The following is a 23,208-nucleotide window of genomic DNA, read 5'->3' as shown; positions in this document are numbered from 1 at the left end:
AGGCTTATCATACGTTCTAAAGCCGCGTCTATGCCGGGAAACCAAAAGCGAGAGCGGGCCGCGGCCTTAGTTTTAACAATACCTAAATGAGATGTGTGTAGTTCCGCTAAAACCCGGTTACGGAGCGTCTCCGGTATTACTACCTTATGACCACGCATAAGACATCCGTTTTCATACGACAGTTCCAATTTACACATAAAATACGGTTTTAAATTAGGGTCTTTAACTGATCGTGGCCAACCATTTAGCACATAATTAATGACAGTTTTTAACACATAATCTGTCTTAGTTGTTTCACGTAACTCGTCTAGCATTATCGGAGTCGATCCGTCTATAACGAAACAAACATAAGCAGCTCGGTCGCAAATGTCGTGACCCCCTCCCTCGCCCGCTCGCTCCGCGGCCATATCGCCGGGCCCGTCTGAGGTAGCCGCCAAGCTAGCACGAGACAAGTAATCGGCACTATTATTCATACTTTTTACATACTCTATGCAATAATTGTAACCGGCTAAAAACAATGCGTAACGTTGCAACCGATTGGCGGATACTTCCGGAATACCCTTATGTGATCCAAAAATAGACAGAAGCGGCTTGTGGTCAGTACGCAAAATGAACGGTTCTGACCGACCATACAGATATTGGTGAAACCGCCTGACACCAAATATAATCGCTGTAGCCTCTTTTTGAATCTGAGAGTATCGACGCTCAGCATTGTTAAGGGTACGCGACGCAAAAGATATAGGCTTTTCGATACCATCTTTATCAATTTGTGACAATATTGCTCCCAAGCCGGTAGGTGACGCGTCTACCGTTAAAATTATCTTTGAGTTTGGATTAAAATGTGTCAAAACTTGTTCCGAGGCTAGAATATTTTTAATGTCGCTAAAAGCTTTGTCTTCTTTATCAGTCCAAATCCATTTATTACCTTTTTTTAAACGCTCGTACAGTGGATTTAAAATACTGGAAGCACCTGGCACGAATCCCCTGTAGTAATTGACTAATCCTAAAAAGGATTGCAACTGATTAACATTTTTGGGGGTTGGTGCATTTAAAATTGCTTTTACTTTCTCCGGTGATTTTTTTAATCCTTCCTTATTTATAATGTAACCTAAATAACTTATTTCATCGCAAAAAAATACACATTTTTCTTTTTGTAAGGTTAAACCGGCGTCCTGAAGCCTTTTCAACACCTGATTTAGTCTGTCTAAATGCTGATTCCTGTCAGATCCAGTTACGAGTACGTCATCTAATAGTACCAGTACGCCACTTATACCGGCAAGCAAATTTTCCATAGCGCGTTGGAAAATAGCCGGTGCGCTTGCGAGGCCGAACACTAGTCGCGTGTACGCAAACAATCCGCGATGCGTATTGATGCAGGTTAGCTTTTGTGAGTCATTATCTAGACAAAATTGATTATAGGCCATTGAAAGGTCTAATTTAGTGAATTTATTTCCCCCATATAATTTAGAAAATAGTTCATTAACAGTGGGTAACGGGTACTGGTCGATAACCAACTGTTTGTTAATACTGACCGAGTAATCTGCACAAATTCGTAAAGACCCGTTACGTTTCAAAACCGGAACAATAGGTGATGCGAAATCAGAGTGATCTACTGGACGAAGTACCCCTAAATCAATTAACTTATCAATTTCTCTTTCTACCTTCTCCTTTAGCGCAAATGCAACCGGTCGCGCTTTACGAAATACCGGTTTCGAGCCCTCTTTCAAGTTTAACTTTACTTCGTATTTATTAAATTTACCTAATTTTCCAGAGAACAATTGAGGATACTGCGATTGTAGTGTTTTAATAATGTTATCTTCTTCGCAATACCGGACAGGGCAAAGTTGCAATTTGAATTGCGAAATAAAATCGCGACCGAGTAAAGAAGGGCCGTCGCCGCGAACTATAAATACATTAAGTACGCGCGTGTGTCCTTCCCACTGTACTGATAACGACAAACATCCAATACAACGCAGCACTTCACCAGTGTAACTTATTAATTTTTTTGTAGTTGCGTTTAAGGGCATATCTTTGAAATGCGATTTGTAAGTTCCCTCGGACATGACGGTAACCGCCGACCCACTATCAATTTCAAAACGTAATTTTTGGCCGTTGATGAGCACAGTTTCAACTAAAGGTTCCCCCTTGATCGTGCGTATATTAAACAACTTACCGTCGTCGTCGTCGTCCTCGTTTACCTCACATGCCACCGTGGAAACGTAATTCACTTTTTTACACATACGGCGTAAGTGACCCTTCATATTACACTTCCGACATGTATAATTAGCAAACCGACACGACTCTGCTTTATGATTAGTGTAACCGCACACAGAACACTTCACTTTTCCACCACGTCGATCTTCGGTGCCAGAGGGTTGCGCAATCTTGAACAGCTGCTCGTGGTCGAGCGCGGCGGGCGGCGCCGGCGGCGCCCCTGCGGCGCTGATGGCAGCGGCGCGCGCGCCTCGCAGACTTTCGGCCAGGTCTACGGCTTTAGCCAGCGTAAACCCCGCAAGATCTTGGACGTACATTTTTTCTTTTTCAGCTCCCGGAAGCATCCCCATAATAAAACGATCCCTCAATGTTTCCTCTAAATTACTAAAATTACATTGAGCAGTCAATCCTCGAAGTCTGGCGGCCCACTGTGCGGGTGACTCCATTTCTTGTTGGGTAGCAGCGTAAAATTTATGGCGTTCACTGAACCCAATCTGCTTAGGGGTGAAGTGAGAATCCAGGAGCGAGACGATGTCTTCATAAGGCACCTCTTGGAGTTCCTTGGGTAGGGCGAGGTCCGACGCAAGCTTATAGGTGCCTTCGCTGAGTGCGCTGAGTAGGATTGCGCGCCTTTTCACTCCAATTGGATCATTCCCGTTATTAACGTCGTTTGCAATAAACCACTGCGTTAATCTGTTTTTGTAAGTTTTCCAAGTGTTTAAATTATGATCAAAAACCGATAAATTTCCAAAACTTGCAAAAGACATTTTTTATTTACGCAACGCGGGTATTAGTCGCCACTGATATGTATGGGAACAAGGAGCGTGAGTGAAACACGACGGCTGTCAACGCACTGATGTATTCATCGATCGATTAGACGCGGGCGCAGCCGCGTAACTATAGCTAGTTATAGGTACACATACATAACACTTTCATTTCATACCTAAAGCACTTATTGAGTTATGTGCTAGACCAAGTAGATCTAAAACGTAACAATTTTAAAATTTCAAAAATTAGCTGGTAGGTTATTATTTATTTGATTTATAGCAATGCTTACCTTGGCAGTCATCTGTAATATCTGCGCCTTCAATGCTTTGTATTGACGCGTCTGTATCTTACACGTTTCCCGGAACTGCTTGCGAATCTGCATTTCTTTTTGCTGTAAAAAAAAGAGAAAATCGTTGTTTATTTTATTTATTTATTACGTGATAATATCCTGGGCACCTGAGACGCAACATTTTAGGACGTGAATTCGTATTCAAAACATTGAATGAGAAAGCAACAGTATCAGTGTTGCACTGCTAACCTTAGGGTTAGTAGTTCGATCGATATCCGCTGGAAGCCTGGAATATTAGAATTTGTGTTTTTTTTTTAAGGGACGCGCGCTGGTATCTTTCGGAGCTTTTCCAGCTTCACAAGGCAGAGTAACGAGTACAGTAGGTACTTCAGCCGTTTGGCGATCGTCTGTCGCAGACCAACGTTCGCGATCGGGCCGTATCGAGCGCATAATGTGCCCAATCAGTGGCGAACACAACTAGTGTTGCCCCTCGCGGTGTTGGACCAAAGTCCAGCCTACGACGGGCTCACTCTAGCACTGTACAATGTACACACGGCCACACTGTTAACTATCCATTTCCGTTTTTGCTCTCGCTCTCATCAAATGGTGATTCTTTGCGATAGAACGAGACGACATGACAGGCAATGGATAGTTAACACTGTTGCCGATGGTACATTACTTTTACATTTATAAAAAAAGGGTTATCCCCTTACACAGTAAGCCCAAAATGTTCATAGTTTTATAGTTTTTAGACCTTAACATAAGGGATTAAGATTTAAAGTGTGTCTTATTAGAGGTGTGTAAACATACCTTGAGGCTCTTGGGCTGCTGCTTGAGCTGCAGCGCGTGCTTCTTCCGCAGCTCGTGCTCGGCGCGCTGCATGTACTCGCGCTGGTTAGCCAGCTCCGTCGCGTGTTGATTCGACAGCTGCTCCTCTCTGAAACAAGCATGCGCATATTTTGTTACTGACACAATCGATGTAAATAATCGGAACGCGGTGAATCGTCTCGGCTAATAATAAGCCGTTGCACAATATTAATCAGCAAAAAGTTATCGCACAATAGACATGTTGACACCAGTCAATTGACGTACTTTTTAAAACTGTCAAAACGAAACTCTCCCATAGATTTTGTATGGCACTACAAGCAAGTGACGTCACTATTTTGTCAACTCAAATAAACTACTTTTTACAATTACAATGCGAACAAAAATCGTAATTTACAGGTAATTTAAAATAAATTAAGTTTTTAAGACCAGAATGAAGGGTCTTTTTTAAACAGTTGTGGTTTAGAATTATTGGGGTATGGTGTCAAACTGTCTATTTCAGGTTGTACACTTTTATAACGGGTGTAAAAAAACCTATCCCGAAGCCGAAGACTACTTATTCTCCACATCATGGGGATCATTTTTTTCTTTGGGACCATACCTGGGAAACTTGTGGTTTAGGAGATATTGAAGGTCAAAGTCAGAATATTTTTTTCAAGATTTTTACATTATCAATTTCAATTCGTTGTTTAAAATTTTTTTTTCTAAGAAACCTTATTAAAATTTTGAGTATTTTCGTCACAATAAGGCTTTTGTCTTTACAATAAGAAATGGACAGCAGCGCGCGCACACACGCTCAAGCGCTGCCCCCACGCCCCGAACCGCAACCCGCGCTCGCCCATGAGTCATTCAACTCTACTGTGAGTTCAACGACTACGACTGGACCAACTGAACTGAGCTTAATCCAAATCTACCTAGTTTGTAAAAATGAAATGAGTACTTAAATTAGTTACTTACACCTTAATATCACCTTACCAGTTTAGTTTTTATTCTAAAAAATAATAAATTACATTTTAATTAATAAAAACCCTTTACACGAATTTGTTTCTTTCCGCAAATTAAATAATCTTACAGAACCTAGGTTGCTAACTAAACCGTGCTTTTACGCATAACCGTTATTCTATCACAATGTAGTATCACAGGTCTTATTAGCTACGCAAGTGTGATAAGCGTAAGTAGGTATCATTAAAAAGTACCGTAAACAGATGAATAATGATCTTTTGAATGAGGCCTGTCATTCTTTACATTAATAACTCTCTACTTCAATAACTTAAGTCTTTACGATAGTAATAAAATTCATAAAGTAAAACTCAAATTATTGCTTACACCACACCGCTCTAAACGCCTAGAGTAAATACCTGGCAATGTTACTCCTATCGTTGATTAAGGCATTCACTTTCGATAGGAGTGATGATTGTGTGTTCTTTAAACTTAATTGATTTCAGCAACTAAATAAAAAGGTCTCTTTTTTCAGTCTTCCTTCCATACTCATTACTTCCTTTCTTCATAATTTACTTGAAATAAATAATGGTTATGCACGCGATTCTAAATAAACGTAATTTTAATCGTTAATCACAGGCAGTAAGCAGATGTGATAAACTTGTATCATTAAAAAGTACTGTAAACAAATGACAAATGCTCTTACACACAGGTTCATTATTTCTAGCTCTCTAACTTAATAAATTTTACGTCTTTACGATAGTAATTAATAAAATAAAACTTAACTTACTTATTACTGCAATCTGAACGCCTAGAAATAACACACTGGCAAACTCTTGCTCCTTCACTTTCGATGGGAGATTAAAAGATAAGATTTTATTTTTAAACTCGATTGATTTTAGAAACTAAACAAAATTTCATATCTTTTAGCACTTCTTTCATACCAATTACTTCCATTCTTCAACATAAAAAGATTCATCATCTTGTTCGTGATTATTTTAAATGAACGTAACTTTATTACACGGAATAACTATCAAAATGTATTGATATTCTTATTGTTTTATTAATAACGATTGCGCATCTACAATTCATTCAAATTTGAGTATTTTGGAAGCTTGCTTAAAGCATTAATTATTATTAAGTATGGACGGATCTTTAGTTAACAAAGATTAATCAAAGTATTTTTGCCGCCGCTTTTACAATCTCATTCGTTGATAGACTTGCCTGTACTAAAGTGATGAAATTACATTTTTGTTAAGTTAAAAATTACGTTAATTTGTAGTTGAAAATGAAGAGTACCGATTCACGACGACACATTCGATAGACGTATTGCTTGACTGTTATTGGTCAGTCAGTCTCGCCGCGCGGGGCAGTGCCTTTGTTGCGAGGGGCCGCTCGCGCCTCGCGTTGCCAGCCAGTTCGGTTTCTTCGGCCGTCGAATGCGCTTGCGACTTTTGATTGTTTTCTCGTGCGGATAGTTAGTGTGTGAACGTGTGATAGTGAGTGTGGTAATAGTGAATGTGTGTTAGAAAGATGCCTAACCATACGTACAGTGCTCGTGAGTACGTAAACATGGTTTACTGTTATGGGAGGGCACGTGGAAACGCATCTGAAGCCCTGCAGGCTGTAGGTATCGGGCTGAACATCCTACAGCGCACCACCGTACTGATGCACGTATTTTTGTTCTGGCTGTACAACGTCTGTTGGACAATCAGCCGATTGTGCCTCCGTCCGCCTCGTCTAGGCGTGTATTGTGTCGTATTTGAGGAACTTAAATACCAGTCTGTACGTGAAGGAATACTGGAGCGCGCATCAAAACACGATTTACCTGGCACGCGTTTGCTTGAACGTGGAAGGCCGTCAGTTCGAGCCACAACTTGTCCGGTTGGAGCGGCCGATTCCAGAAGACGTCGAAGGGGATTAGTCGGTAAGTACTTAGTTCTAAACCTAAACAAATGCTAAAGGAATGTGTTTTTTAAATGTAGGAAGTGAATAATCTGGTAATTTTGTGTACAAAATACTTCTGCGGTCGCGGTAGGTAGTGGCGGGAAAGCGCGTACGCTCCAATACACTCACACACACATAGGCACGGTCATTGCGTTGCGTGGCGCGGTGTACATTGCGGGCTGCGGAATATTGTATTTTTTTTAATCATAAAAATAAAAAATATTTCCCACCAATAATATTTTGTAATATTACTTGGTTGGGTGTACAGAAGGCGTAGTTTCAGTCTTCGTGATAGGTTTTTTTACACCCTGTATACTTGATGCTTCAACCGTGCAGATCGCCATCGCCGGCGCGATCACGGCGCGTTTTCAAGGCGAGAGTGAATAGGCACTTACAGGGCAGATATGTGCCATCCTAGACTGCATCTCACTTAACACCAGGTGCGATTGCGGTCAAATACCTGCCTTGTCTAGCATAAAAAAAAAGAATAAAAAAGAAAGGCTAATGACAGGTCTTGATCGCGCCGACGATGGTGATCTGCACGCGTTGGTGTGGTTGAAGCTTGACAGTCAGTATATCAGCGGAAGCAAATGTTACAACTTTCGCGATTAATATTAGTTTTAAGTATTTTCGATGATATGGATTACTTTCCAACTGCCGTCAGGCTACATATTTTCATTGCCAACTTTGTACTACGGATCATGTTTCTTGATGTTCGAGACACATCACGGGTTCCAGTGGGTAAAAGTAAAAACTACATCCTACTCTTGGAAAGGTTTGTCAGCTAAGTTTTAGAGAACTCACCTTAGCGCATGAACGCCTTTCTGTTGTCGGTATTCGAGTTCTTGCGTCTTCTCATGGTGGCGTAGGAGCATGGAATGCGCCTGCTCTAACTGTTGTTGTCGTTTGTTCAGCTCCTGGAATTGCAATGAGATAATGTTATTACAGTCTTGTCTTTATCCAGCAGTGGACGTCTTTTGGTTGAAACGAACGAGGTTCTAGGAAGACAAGTAAGAGTTGTGACATACCTCGCGCAGCAGCTCTTACTCCTTGGAAATCTTTGAAAGACGAGTCTATCTAAAGCCTGGTCCGTGAGCACGTAAAATTTTGTCCAATGACCCCAAGCTACCCATCCTTATCTTATTTCCTATTTCAGTTACTCTCAAGAGAAGCGCAATAAAAACTCAATTATAAAGATCAAACCACACTTGCGCGGGCCACTTAAAATTCTTTCGCGGGCCACACTTTGGTCAAAGCTTGTCGCGGAAGTCTTAAGGCTACGGCCGGATACTCGCAACATCCCCACTCGAGCGATGACGGAACGCCGCGGAGGTTTTAGTGGGTATACCCCGTCCTTATCAGGACAGAGCAGCGCCCTTTTCAGGGCGCCGGGAGTCCCACACACCAACCTGTCCCCCGACAGTGGTGACATGCTTTGCGCACCAAGCATTTCCTCAGCGACAAAAAAAAAACTATAGTCTAGTCTGTGAGTACGTAGAATTTTGACAATGACAATGAGGGTCATTGGACAAAATTCTACCGAGTTCACAGACGGGGCTTTAGTGATGTACCTCGCGTAGCAACTCCTGCTCCTTGTGATGCGCGGCGAGCATGCGGCGGCGTCGGAAGCGGCGCAGCTCTAGTTCTAGGTACTCCCGTTGCGCGCGCACCAGTCGCGCTTCCTCCGCCGCTTCGGCTTGCTTCATGTTGTCCTTTTGCGACCTGTGACAACGTTCAGCTTTACTGTAAGCCTTGCCACTGTTCGAGCACCTTCGGCTGCCCTCGGTTGCTCTCGGGCCGGAGGCGCGGGCGCGCGGCACCCGCGGCGATCGGCCGCTTACTTCACCTCACGCCACCGGAAACACCGCGCGCGCCCCCTTGTTTATAACTTGCCAACCAAACTGTCATTAACGTAGTTTCTATACACCTGTAATACAGTCCACTGTTCGCTCATTTCACCAATTCCCTGTCGAGACCCTACAGCCACACTGGCGGATTACAAGCGTTTTCAAAGCGGAGCGCAGCGGCGGACACGAGGCGGAGACGTTGAGAATCCGCGACGTGTTCGCCGCGGACACTCCGCTTTGAAAACGCTTGCAATTCGCCAGTGTGACAGCTCACTAAACCACTACACAAACTCACGGACCTTTGATGCGCAAGCGTAGCTTACACCTGGCAAACACATCCTAAGCCCACAGGATGTAATACATATCGCCCCCCAAAAGATACTGCACTACCTATAGTGCAGTGGATGCAGGACTCGGAGGCGAACAGTAAATAGGGGAGATCACAATAGATAGATACCGGTCGCAGTGAAAAAAATAGGCAGTTGACACCACCAATCAATTGATATGCTATTTATGAGCTGCCAAAGCGCGATTCTTCTTATTTTTTTTGTTATAGGCAACACTTTTCGAGCCCAACTTGATTTTAAAGTGAGGTAAGTTAAGTAGAAGATTCTCGTAAATTTTGCATCATTGTAAAAACCAGTTATGCCATCACAATCACGATCTTTTTACTGATTTTAAACTTACTGAAAATCTTAATTCAGAATAATAATTATTTAAGTCAAGACTAAAATTATGTGTTCTCTTAGGGAAATTTTGGCTTGTAATTATCGACAAATATGTCTCAATCTGTTAGCAGTAAACCAGGCAGGCATTTTAGTTATGGTCACTCACTGTAACGTGGCATCTCTCTGCCGTTTGGGCGTGGCGTCGTCCATGCTGAGCTCCTTTTTCCACCGCTCCTTATTGGCCTTATATTCGCGCTTGCGCTGCGCCTCGAACGCTTTCCGGTCTTGCTCCTGGCGCGCCGTGATGTCTTTTATTAGCTTCTTCTCGGCAGCCGCGTTTTGTTTCTGCTTGCGTTCAAGCTCTTGGGCGTGCTTGGTCTGGAAAATAAAGTTATGAATTCGTTATTAATTTTATCTTAAAATCGTCTTATGTCCCCGCCGCGTCGTGCAGAATATCTTTGCAGTACTCTGGAAAACGTAGGGTAGAGGGATGATTTGGAGAAGGTAGAAAGAAGCACCTGGATGCAGGTAGCGCAGGACCAGTCTTTGTGGAAATCTGTGAGGGAGGCCTCTGTCCAGCAGTGGAAGGCTTGTCGCTCGTGTTGTGTATATCTGTAGCCGCTTCACAAGAAAAAAATTCCGTGCTTTTAAGCGATTATGTGATAAATATTATTGGCAAGTAGTTCACAAGATAGGTCCCCATAATTGATGTGATCCGCTTTGCACTAGAGGGAAGTCGAACCTTAACTTCGACTTCCTCCTATGTTCTTCTTATTAATTTAGTTGTGGGATCAATGAGTTTAACTTTCTCCCGGGACAAACTTACCTTGATTGGTGGGGTTTTTAACGGCGGTCAAGCTGTAGATCCTGGCTACTCAGGAGTTGCAGCGGTGGGAATGAGTGGTGGAAAATTGGGAATAGTGTCGTACCTGCAGCCGCTCCAGCTCGCGCGACAGCTGCTGCAGCAGCGCCTCGTACTCGCGGTCGAGCTGCGCCTTGTGCGCGTCGACGTCGGCCTTGCAGCGCTCCTCCAGCTGCAGCGGCGCCGCCTGGTGCTGTCGTGTGTACCTGCAGCCGCTCCAGCTCGCGCGACAGCTGCTGCAGCAGCGCCTCGTACTCGCGGTCGAGCTGGGCCTTGTGCGCGTCGACGTCGGCCTTGCAGCGCTCCTCCAGCTGCAGCAGCGCCGCCTGGTGCTGTCGTGTGTACCTGCAGCCGCTCCAGCTCGCGCGACAGCTGCTGCAGCAGCGCCTCGTACTCGCGGTCGAGCTGCGCCTTGTGCGCGTCGACGTCGGCCTTGCAGCGCTCCTCCAGCTTCAGCAGCGCCGCCTGGTGTTCGCGCCGCATCCGCTTGTAGCCAGACATCTGCTCGTGCATCTCCTGTGGAAGGTAATGTATGGCTTGGCTACTTGGACAACATTTGTGAAAGAATAAGGACGAAGACTAGCATTTTATGATCGTTATTGCACTCTTTATTTGCATGGGTAGCCCGAGACGCACATCTAATTCAGTACGTACTTATCAGGATCACGTCACCGTCATCAGACTATGAGAGGAAAAGCTTAGATATTATTCTGAATGAATCACCTTCAATGGGAACATACCTGATTGTGTTCTTTCTGCTGTTTGGTTACAATACTAGTAGTTCGAATGGTCGCGAAGTTGTTAGCACCATGCTCGGATACTAAGGACATTGCAGCGGAGACATTGTTGCTTATACCTATAAAAGATTGAAACACTGATCAGTTTACGAAACTTACAAGTCACAATCTGCTGCACTAATCTAATCAAGACAGCCAGAAACGTCTGCCTGCAATTTACACAGAAAAGGTAACTTCGTTTTGCCTTATGAAATCCAGTAAAATATTATACAAGTTGTAGTATGTATTGAATTAAATGAAAACTCACTCCTATTCGTCTGCCTCCGCTGCGTGTTCCTGTTATCGTCCCCGCTGTCCTGTTGCCACGTGGACGGGGCGTTGACGTATTCTCTGTACTCGTTCGCTTGTCTCTCCCTCTCTCTCTCCCTCTGAGCTTCGCGAATCACGTCTCTATTCGCGTAGTCATCGCCGCCGTAATCGTCGCAAAGCGAATCGCGATTCGCGTAGTCCCGTAGTACATCGCGATTGACGTAATCGTCGTGCGAGGTCGGCAGAGGGCTCTCGCTCTCTCTGCGTACGAAACAGCAACATGAGTAAAGCCACCGCTTGGGAGCTCTGAAAGGAATTGTGCGGACTAATGCGTGCGTGCTACGGTAAGCGGCTAGCGTACTTGCTACGATAATAATATACTACATACATAGATAGAGAGATGAAATACTTAGATACTTTTGAGCGTGCAAGTGACACTACATAAATGGTGGACATACATATACTCAGAACGTCACAGAACACATACAACATAGGACTCTTTTTCGTGCAACAATTTATGGTCACTGCCGGCGGCGCTCACTTGTTAAAATAAATGTAGGATTCGAACCACAAAATTTACGGTGATTAGCAGATGAAGAAGTATGTGATTGGCAACAGACTTCCTCATCTTGAACACAACTAGGCGACCGGCAGATCAATATGTAGAAACATATACGAATAATAATATAACATACGACAATATACTATATCTACTATAGTTTATAAATATAAAGAGACTGCCTAATAAATGATCATTTACACATTTATAATTTGGCATTTAATTTGGGTATTTTTTTGGTCATTTGACACTCAAACGGATGACTAAAAATGTAAACTTACACATTTACCAATTCTCTAAGAGTGAAACCAAATGATCATTCACCATGCGTCTCTATTAAACATCACTCATTACACAACACATACTACAAGCTCTACTCAAGCAATATGTGAACACACAATCGTCACGATGTTTGTGCTACACAAAGCGTCCACAGCTGAAGCCGCTCACCTTTGCGCGTGCGCCGCGTGCTTGTGGTTGTGATGCTGGTACTGCTGCTGCGATTGTTGATGTTGACTATGGTGGTTCGCGTTCAACTGCAACAAACGTGCAACAACAAATTGATAATATTGAACAATGACGCTTTACAGATCATAAAAGTTGGGTTTTCTGTAAATAAAAAAGCTGCATAATGCACTGATGGAAGCAGAAATCATTCTTATTATAACTTCGAACAGATGTCCTTCTTATTGTTAATTTCCCTACTTGATAAATCTTTTCGTAGCACATTTAAATAAATGAATTGCTCCAACAATCTCAAAGGAGGCGTTATAATTTGCTAAGAGAACCACCATAACAAACTGATCCTTACATGACGTCATACTCCGTCACAATGGAAGTTTTCGTCCGTTATATTTATGTCACCGTAAAATTGTGAATTACGTCAGGTTATAATAATCTAGCCCACCTTTAGTTTACAATCTCACGCGTTATTTTTTAGTTCACAATTTCACGTTGACATTTATTTATACTTCCACTTACAGGGTGTGGGCGGCGGCGTAGACTGCCCGAAGAAGAACTTTGGCTGGAAGCACCCGCCGCACTGTGCTCCGAAGTCGCCGAGTTGGATTTAGAGCTATCGCCTCCCGACCGCTCTTCGGTTGTTTCCTCGCTGTCGCCTGATAGAACATAAGTTTTCTATTAGACAGTACACAATGAAGTTAGAATATACCTAAGACATAATTATAGCTATCCATCAGGTGAGATGCAGGCTAAGAGCTTCCGTGTTGTGGTAAAAAAAAAGATTTTTTGTGGCGACAATAGCCCTACGATTTATTTCGGTATCAGACTACCGCACGAGGATCTAGTTCTATTCCCGTCGACCGCTAACTGTTGTGGTAAGTATTCTCCTATAACCTAGAATATTATTAAGTTCTCATGAAGGGGAATAGTGGAGGTAATAATGGAATTAAAAAAAAAATAGAATTATTAAAACATAAGGCATGATTTCTCAGCTGTAGACCAGCTGAGAGCAAATTTCTAAAATACATGATTATGAAGAAAATATAGATTATTCAAGCAATTACACTCACCAATAGCGCTTTCATTGTCAGCATCCACCATGAGGATCTTCTTCATTTTCCTATAATTCAGGTTGTCCAGATCCCTGACTGCCGCCTTCGTCCTTTGTATCAGATCAACTAGTACGTTAGGAGAGCGCGGCCGCGTGACGAAATGATGCGCGAGGAGCTTGTTAGACGACGGTCGCTCTTGGGGATTCTTCTGAAGGCACTCCTCAACGAAGTACCGGAATGTATCAGACCATTCTGGCGCCTGGAGCAGATGAAATTGTTTGTTGCTATTACTTATGGCTACACAGGTATAAGGCACTTGGAAAACCTGACAATGTACCTTTGTAATGTACCTTTTGTATTTTATTTATTGATATTTTACTTTTTTTAAAAGATAGTATCCCGAGATATAGATGATAAAGCGATACATGTCAGTCATTGTAGTAAAATGATTACAAGCAAAAAGTGTTTTTAGAAAATCTTTGTCAATTTCGAACCAATAAAATCGAACAAACATCTACTGTTTAAAACCTAAACATTAATAGGTTCTTTAAGGCAGTTAAAATAAAAATAAAATAAAAAACAGTTCCTAAAATAGCTTGAAAAAAAAAGCTTGTAAGTTTTTATTACCAAACTATCTAGCTATGTATATTTCGTCAAATTGAAATGAAGTGATTTTTGCATTCCATTAGCTTGTCATCTTGTTCACTCAAGAGCAGGGTGAGCAAGATGTCAAGTGTGCCTCGCGAGCGCCCGGTGTGGACGCAGCTATTAGATATGCGTTACCTTCGCGAAATATTTTTCTATTAACTTACTTGTAGCGTCGGCGAGTCGTTTTGCGCTATGTGGTACAATGCAGACATGGCATTCATGTTGAAGTATGGCGGCTTGCGCTCCGCTAACTCGATGCAGGTGATGCCAAGAGACCATACATCCACCTGTGACAATGGGATATCATTTCAGTTTTCGAATGAGCCTCCACTTATGCGCTTGCTTTCACTTGTACTACAGTAAGTATTAGTACAGTTCGCTAATTAACATCTTTCATAATAATATGCGGTCAACGGCAACCACGCCCACTTCTTCAGGGCCTGAGGCTCACGCGTCAGTCAGATTACTGATAGGCCTAGTGCCTATGTGCACTCCCGAGAAGCCGTTTATTTTTATTTTATTTTATTAAAGAAAACAAACAGTTGTACAATAAAAATTACAATTAAAATCTTATGTAAACATTTAAGTAATTATACAACCAACACCGTTATCCACAAGAGGACTGTGGGTCTAGAATGCGCGCCGCGAAACGGTGCTGTTAAGGCCAGTAAGACCGATAAGTTTGTTTCATACAAAAAATCATATAAATGTTTTAATACCCAAAACGTTGACCGACTTTTAGAGGATATTTCGTACATTTTGAGATATTAATTAGGTATATCTTGATTGTTCAGAACACTTACCTTCCCATCATACTGCCCTTCGTCCATAGCCAAGATGACTTCCGGGGCCATCCAGTAAGGCGTGCCCACAAAACTGTTGGCTGGACACTTGATGCTCGCGCTGCCGAAGTCCGCCAGCTTCACAGTGCCGTTCTCCGTCAGGAGAATGTTGCCAGCCTTTATGTCGCGGTGGATGCGGCCCAGGCTGTGTAGGTATGACAGACCACAGACCACGCCCTCGCATATCGCCGCTATTTCTTCCTCGCGCAGAGGGCGTTTGTGGACCTATGGCGATAGAAATGAGACGTCATTGATAGAAAAAATAGTCTACACACTAGAATCTAAATGATATTTTTCATACACTATCTTGTCTCTGAATTCACAGACACTTGCGTTTCGATTAGAATATCTAATTTAAATTCAATATTTAAATGTTGTGTTTTGCTCCTATGAATTTATGAATTTTATAATAGAAATGACTAGATATTTTGCTCTAAAACGTAAAATACCTACATAAAAAGTACATCCTTGGTTGTATGTAGTTGTTAGTTGTAAGGCGAAAGCACTCTTTTCGTATTATCCTAATAAATGTCTCCCAAGGAGAGAGAACATAAAATTTTGGATTAATAATAATATTGTTTTTCTAACTAAAACAATCTACGACTCGGTCGCGCCAATAGATACAAGTATCTACTATTTATACACATATTTATTGAAGGACACACACAAAAATATAATATCTTTCTCCGAATTAAGATAGAAGAAATGTGACATCAAATAAATGGATTACTGAATGGAATTGCTACCTATCAGTTTCTAATCTTAGTTAATACTGTAGATATAAATCAAGGTTGATTTCCCAACAAACTATCGTTGAGAGTATGTATGTATGCATACACATTTTTAATTGGTTTACAAAGTAACTGATTTGGAAGTGGAGATTCCTTAATATTGCATTTGAAAACCCACACAAATGCTGATATAATCTAAAAATTACTGAAATGTTATTAACAATAAATAATTCAACAAGCCCTTTCCCTTCAAAGATTAAACTTATCGAGCGCCACATTGCCGGTTGCTAAACATTAGCATTTCAAGGTTTTTATTTAATTTAATTTGATGATGTATTGCATTATCAAAAATCAATATAGACAGGATTATATCAATTACTTCGTTTCATTTACTGAGATACAGGAATTATAATTCTTAGTTCAGGCACGTATGTACTTTTACCTATTATAGTTTAATATTAGCCTATTGTTAAAAACTGTCAATAAGTTATTCAATAAAGAATTTATTTATTATTTATTTGTTTGAATTCTTTTGTGTTTATTAATAATTAACTTTAACAAGATCGGAGGACAATGTCATTGTTTATTTGCTAGCGAAGATTTATTATTAAAGAAATGTGTATATTTAAGTATATTGTTTCCGGTTTTGTTATATCATAATTAAACGCTATCGCTTCAATATAGGCACAAAAAGGTATAAATAGTTATAACTATCCAGACATCCAAACATTCGCATTTATAATATTAGCAGAACTAGCTTCCTCCTGCGACACCGACTCAATTGAATTCGGCAGTAAACAAGTCACTATTTTAAAGATTTATTATTAAAGAAATGTGTATATTTAAGTATATTGTTTCCGGTTTTGTTATATCATAATTAAACGCTATCGCTTCAATATAGGCACAAAAAGGTATAAATAGTTATAACTATTTATTTATTTAGTTATAACTATTTATACCTTTTTGTGCCTATATTGAAGCGATAGCGTTTAATTATGATATAACAAAACCGGAAACAATACGGCATTATAATAGTTGATATACATTTGCATAGTTCGCGTAGTTACGTGCGCTCGCATGCGAGCTGAATTCATTAACTGGAGAGGCAATGGAACTCCTTGGGTCAAGTTGCTACATCGTGTTTACTTTCAGAACATGGTAATAAACAAAGAAGTGAAAAAAAAAAGAGTTATTGCTCCAATTTAATCTAATGTATACAGGAGGGAGACAGATGACGTCTAGAATTTAAAATAGTGACTTGTTTACTGCCGAATTCAATTGAGTCGGTGTCGCAGGAGGAAGCTAGTTCTGCTAATATTATAAATGCGAATGTTTGGATGTCTGGATGTTTGTTACTCTGTCACGCTGAAACTACTGAACGGATTTATGGTTATTACGATTTTGATGAAACTTTACAGTATTATTGTTTACTAGCGGCCGCCCGCGACTTCGTACGCGTGGATCCCGTTTTACCCCCTTCATCTATCTTACGCGGTTTAGATTTTTTCATACAAATGTTTTTTCCCGCTAACTCCCGTTCCCGTGGGAATTTTGCAATATCCTGTTGTAACTAAGCTTTACGTTCACTAAGGTACCTGCATGCCAAATTTCAAGCGTCTAACTTAAGCGGTTTAGATTTTTCATACAAAAGGATTTTCCCGCTAATTCCCGTTCCCATGGGAATTCCTAAGTATCCCATAACCTGCCCAGGAGTATGAAGAATAATTGTACCAAGTTTCGTTAAAATCCGTCAAGTAGTTTTTGTTTCTATAAGGAACATACAGACAGACAGACAGACAGACAGACAGACAGACGGACAGACAGACAGACAGACAAAAATTTTACTGATTGCATTTTTGGCATCAGTATCGATCACTAATCACCCCCTGATAGTTATTTTGAAAATATATTTCATGTACAGAATTGACCTCTCTACAGATTTATTATAAGTATAGATAACCCAGAATAATATGTAGGCTATAATTTATGACGATCTGTGACAAACTAAAGAAGAACGGTCATCTGTGACCCAGGCCCGACAGAAACGAGACATACCTCAGTTTTTTTGTCATGTCTTAATTAGTTAAATTGTATATTTTTTATATTCGAAATCTATGTATAACACCAAAATATTACCCTTTGTTTTTGTTCAGGCGTTATACAAAAACTAATATAAAATGGCTATTTTTCACCAAAATTGGTAAATGTATGTACCTAAATGTCTATTACAGCTGCTATGGAATGTATCTAGGTGACCTGGAGATACAGTCGGATTATACAGAGTGGTTATACATATGGAACGATAAGTGATCTCACTCGATTATTTCTAAACTATACAAGATATCGAAAAACTAGTTACTGATTCTGAAATTGCTTCACGAGCTCTTTCAAATGGTACCAATAATAGGTTACAGATTATGGAAGCTGGTAACATTGCATTTTTGGATTTTGTAACTTCTCGTTTCCACCCTGTATAATCCGGCTGTATCTCCAGGTCACCTAGATACATTCCATATCAGCTGTAATATACATTTAGGTACATACATTTACCAATTTTGGTGATAAATAGCCATTTTGTATTAGTTTTTGTATAACGCCTGAACAAAAACAAAGGGTAATATTTTGGTGTTATACATAGATTTCGAATATAAAAAATATATGATTTAACTAATTTAGACATGACAAAAAAATTGAGGTATGTCTCGTTTCTGTCGGGTCTGGGTTTTTTTTGTATGGGGCGTGACCGTTCTTCTTTGCGGATGAAACCGCGGGCAAAAGCTAGTCTAAAATAAGTTACAACATAAACTGGTCATGGAGTGTTATTCATTTAGTATTACCTAAAACAAATTACATGTTTCAGACAATATTGCAGGAAATTCTAAGATACCGATGATTTATAATAACGATGACTCAAAAACCTTCAAGTTAATAAGCATTCGATTTATTCAGTATCGATTCTTGGAAATAGAAGATAGTATGATGTCATAATTTCACATTAGAATGTCCAGATTTTCGGATGCAAGTTAGTCATATTATTTATTTCAAGGAATACATACCTACATAATGCAATGTAATTATGACAAAGATGAGTGAAATGTGTGTGAGCAGTAACTGCAGCAAGTCACTTCGTTTTTTTCAAATGTGTGTTTATTTATTACATATAATAAATGGCGATTATTATGAAAAAGTTTGCCATTGGCTTCATTATTTTCACCCTTGTTAACAACTAACCATTATTAGTTTCCTTAGGTAAGAAGAATTTAATAAACCCATGTTAAGGCAGGCATTCCTGGAAGTCAACATATCTGAACTAAAAATCTGACTTGCTTTCTTTAGACTAGATGCTGGGTATGACTTGCCCCCTAAGACAGAAGCTAGATACGCCTATGACTATGATGATAATGATTAGCCAAGGTATTTGCTTCATTTTAACTTCAGAGGTCATTTAAGTTTAGACAGCAAGGGTTTTTTTACACCTACAGTAAAATATTTTTTTAATAAAAGAAGGATTTACCTAATATGCAAATTCTCTTTGAAGTGCAGGCCCCTTTTCAGGGCACTTATACACAATGTGCCAGCTCCTGTATCTTTTTTTAAATTATTTAACTTGGACTCACCTCTATGATGTCTGAAGCTGACCCAACACAGTACTCCATGACCAGCCATGCTGTGTGCTCTCTTTTGTAGCAGCCTTTATACTCTATGGTATTTGGATGTTCCAGCTGCTTTAGGAATCTGCACAGATGAACAAAAAAATATTAGATAACAAGTTCACATGATCAGAATATAACATCATATTGTGTACATGTAAAAATTTAAACTTTATTTTCGAAATTATTGTCTTATTTAATGAAATACCAGTTTTATATTAACTGCAAGTAATGCAAAGCTCATTATGCAATCACTTTAAGTAATGATGTAATTAAAAATAATAAATATAAAAATAATCAATTATAAAACTAACTTGATTTCCTTCAAAATATCCTGCCATTTTTCTTCGCTCTGCTTTCCCAGGTAGGACATTTTCTTGATCGCCACAATCTCTTTGGTGAGATTGCAGCGAGCATAGTATACCGCCCCAAAGGACCCATGGCCAATCTCCCGGAGATCTTCGAATATTTTATCTGGATCATGTTTACTGAATAGCTCTGCTATGTCAGGGTCCTTGAGACTGCCAGGTCGAGGCATTTTAGTCTGTGGAATTGTAAATAAATTAGCAAATGTAAAAGAAACTATCAAAATCTCAGATTTACTATAGCAACCTTGATAAAATTCTGCCATGATTTTGTCAAATTGAAAATTTTACAGATGCTGTAAAAGCCAAGTCACTGCATGCACAGGAATTCATAATAACAATGCAGTAAAACTATTTTCTAACTCAAACTACATAGACATTGTTCTCAGACAATAATAAATAGGATCATTTTGCTGATGACCTTGCAACACATGTCATTATGCTCCCAGTCAGTGATCATATCTGATTGGATATGACGGATCTTAAACAATGCCACTATCTTTCTGAGTCACACCATACTGTGTAATTTGTTAATGTTTACAGTCAATTAGAAATCACATTTTTTAAAGTAAACAGCTAAGTTGTTAGAGTTTTTTTTTTTTACATTTTTAGGCACAAGTTGACAAAGATTAGTTTGTTTTATAAGACCAATTTCATGTGAATTGTTAAAATTTGCATACCAGTTTTTTAATCAGAATAAAAAATAAAAAGATGTTAGACAATTTGTGGAATTATCTACTCTTTCATATTGTACACTAAATAAATATCAAAATTCAACACTGGAATGAAAGCTGTATGTAGATTTCAATAAAAATTGACCTTGATATCTTAATTAGGAGGATATCAATTCAATTCTATTTCATTTGTCAAGTCTGATACCACTTGTTCTCAAAACATCTTTGCAAAGAGGAAGAGCATGATCTCTTCTATCATTTCTAACTGAATGATTGTGGCATATTATTGGCATAAATCCATGAATCATGATGCATAGCTTGCATTTGGTAATAGATGGTAGCATCAAATATAATACATTATGGATGGTTTATTGAGAGATAAGAATAGTAACACACACATTGTTTTGAAAGGATTTGAGTGCCCAATAACTCATTTATATTTTAAAGATATTCCTATTAATATTTTTCAAAATTAAAAAGAAAATTCATATACAAACATCTGCATTTCAATTGATTTTGAAATAAATTAACAATTATACTTTCATTCTATCTAATGGTTGAAGACTATTATCTCAGAGGACTAGTTTGATAGTACACAAAAAGCAGGGTTAGGTAAGCTGGTCATCATAAATAATCAATAATCCATATAAGTTTACAATAGAAAAATGTAGGTCCTAGATAATTCCAAAAACCTTCAGACCAAGAGGTTCCAGCTTATGTCTTGTTTCAGTAGTAACTAACAGTGAAGATATTTTGACATACAGTTTTCACAAAGAATTCAAGGTAAAGATAAAAATTTGTTAATAAAAGGATAACATACTGCTTGCGCCAGCTATAAGCCGGCGACGTCCGTCAGTTAATTAGAGCTCTACCGTCACCCCGGGCCATCCTCTGCGCCACCCGATATCTGCAACAGTCGGAAACGCTACCGATAACGCTAGCCACGCCGAATTCACACACGACAGCCACTCCCGTTCCACCATCTAACTATGCGATTTGCATCCACAACACTACATACACAAACCTCCCAGATAGAAGCAATTGCCACTTCAAAAAACCCTGCTAATTTAATTAATGAGAGCTTAGGATAAACGGCGCCGCAACCCAACTCGAAGCAGCCATCGAGCCCCCACATCCGTCACATCATGAGATGATCTTACATGACCTTTACGGACACCTTCGTAAACTATTTTACCCAAGGATTTAGTGTTTACAACCCTTTTTGAAGGGTGAAAAGCGAAAATATTGCGAAATACTTGGCACTTACATATAAAATTTCGCCTCAAAATGGCGTTGGGGTATCGTGCGCAATGATAGTTTTTTGTTTCATATGGTACACCATTTATGGAAACCCATCACTGTTCAAGCTCACATAACAATAAATAATTCACTTTGAGATTAGATATCACTTGTAAAAAAGAAATTAGTCAAAATTTCACGTAAAATTATTTACAACTTTCTCGTACAAGAGAGCATAGACAACTTCAACTTTCCGAAATAAAAACGCCCTCTATTCGACAAATGAAAAATCTTTATTCTTTTTTAAAATAAAATGTTGCCATAAGTAATTATTGTTTCCAGTTGTGGTGTCACGTTGTGTGGGTTGTGGCTAGAGATGGGTTTCCACCCGGGTAAAAACCCACATGAGGGTAAAAACCCAATAAAAACCCGTTTCATTCCACCCGTGGGTGTTTACACCGGGTGAAAACAAATAATTTTATAATTATTTCAATTGGTATCTTTTCTTTATTTTTATTGAATTTTTCTCATTTAAGTTTATTGATTAATAAGTAATAAGTCAAATTTAACACTAATATGCATTTATATCGTGGCCAAATCGTAAAATTGATCACGTTATGATGATGTGACCAATTATTTTATAAAACGGTGTTATTTCAAGAATATAAGAAATTGAACCGATTTATAAGAAATTTTGTAGGAACACAATAATTTGTGATCATGGCAAGGACATGGAGGGGGGGGGGGGGGGGTGCCAAAGATGCCAAACTCTCTCTTTGATGACATTACGGTATAAAGTTACAAATAACAACACCAACTACAAAGTACTTCTGCTTAAAAACTTGAAATCGAACCGCCCCTTCCGCCACTGTAACGCATTGTAACGTTTTTCAAGACCTCCTCTCCCCCCAGATTGCATAACGTAACACTAGAACGCCCCCTTAGCAACAAATACCACTTCTCACTTTAAAAAACGCTATTTTTGTTTTCACCCACCAGAATGGGTGATAATGGGTAAAAACCGGGTTTTTACCCAAATCACCCAGTTTTAACCCAATCGGGTGAAATGGGTTTTTACCCACTACCCATCTCTTGTGTCTGATTGTGTCCCGGACTCTCGGAACGTCTCATAATTTGCATGAAGTAGGTAACTTAGCTAGTTTTTATACTCAAGTTTACACAAGAATTTTGTTACTTCTTTAAGTTTCAAGAAGATAGGTAGTGGTTTTCATGTTGAAAAAGCATGAGCTATATGTAGCTCATTCTTAGTTCCGTCACTTCCATGAAGCTAAAGATAAAAATGGAGGGCAGAGTTGGAACAAAAACTTGAGTCAAATACCTACTTATACAGGGTGACAGGTAAAGCGATACATTCCTTGATAGGGGTTAAAGTAGAGCTTATTTGCAGTCATTAAAGTCATAAGACACTATGTCCGAAACTTGTTCATTTCCAAGTTATTCAAGATTTAAGTATTTTTAAAAAAATCTCCAGTTTTTATGTTAAAATGTACCCTTGTAATGAAGAATACGGAATAATGTTAACTTTTTTGTTGTATTCGTATAGCTAAATAATAAGATTGA

At 39.6% G+C, this 23,208-nt stretch overlaps 1 protein-coding gene across 1 annotated transcript in view; it reads right to left on the bottom strand.

Moving 5' to 3' along the window:
• The window catches only part of LOC135082278 (serine/threonine-protein kinase Tao), a 32,529-nt gene extending 10,639 nt beyond the window's left edge, over positions 1-21,890 (bottom strand). The window contains exons 1-17 of the mRNA XM_063977055.1: positions 21,656-21,890; positions 21,209-21,295; positions 19,664-19,893; positions 19,317-19,434; positions 14,930-15,193; positions 14,291-14,413; positions 13,497-13,737; positions 12,946-13,082; positions 12,415-12,500; positions 11,404-11,666; positions 11,100-11,215; positions 10,705-10,875; positions 9,664-9,875; positions 8,554-8,704; positions 7,787-7,899; positions 4,082-4,208; positions 3,272-3,373 (exon numbers count right to left, since the gene is read on the bottom strand). Of these exons, the coding sequence (XP_063833125.1) occupies positions 3,272-3,373; positions 4,082-4,208; positions 7,787-7,899; positions 8,554-8,704; positions 9,664-9,875; positions 10,705-10,875; positions 11,100-11,215; positions 11,404-11,666; positions 12,415-12,500; positions 12,946-13,082; positions 13,497-13,737; positions 14,291-14,413; positions 14,930-15,193; positions 19,317-19,434; positions 19,664-19,887 (2,448 nt within the window). The 5' untranslated portion in view covers positions 19,888-19,893; positions 21,209-21,295; positions 21,656-21,890. The remainder of the gene's footprint in view (positions 1-3,271; positions 3,374-4,081; positions 4,209-7,786; positions 7,900-8,553; positions 8,705-9,663; positions 9,876-10,704; positions 10,876-11,099; positions 11,216-11,403; positions 11,667-12,414; positions 12,501-12,945; positions 13,083-13,496; positions 13,738-14,290; positions 14,414-14,929; positions 15,194-19,316; positions 19,435-19,663; positions 19,894-21,208; positions 21,296-21,655) is intronic.
• Between the last annotated feature and the right edge of the window lie 1,318 nt (positions 21,891-23,208).

Source organism: Ostrinia nubilalis, chromosome 21, assembly GCF_963855985.1.
Source record: "Ostrinia nubilalis chromosome 21, ilOstNubi1.1, whole genome shotgun sequence".
Lineage (NCBI taxonomy): Eukaryota > Metazoa > Arthropoda > Insecta > Lepidoptera > Crambidae > Ostrinia > Ostrinia nubilalis.
This window is presented reverse-complemented; position numbering and strand designations above follow the sequence as displayed.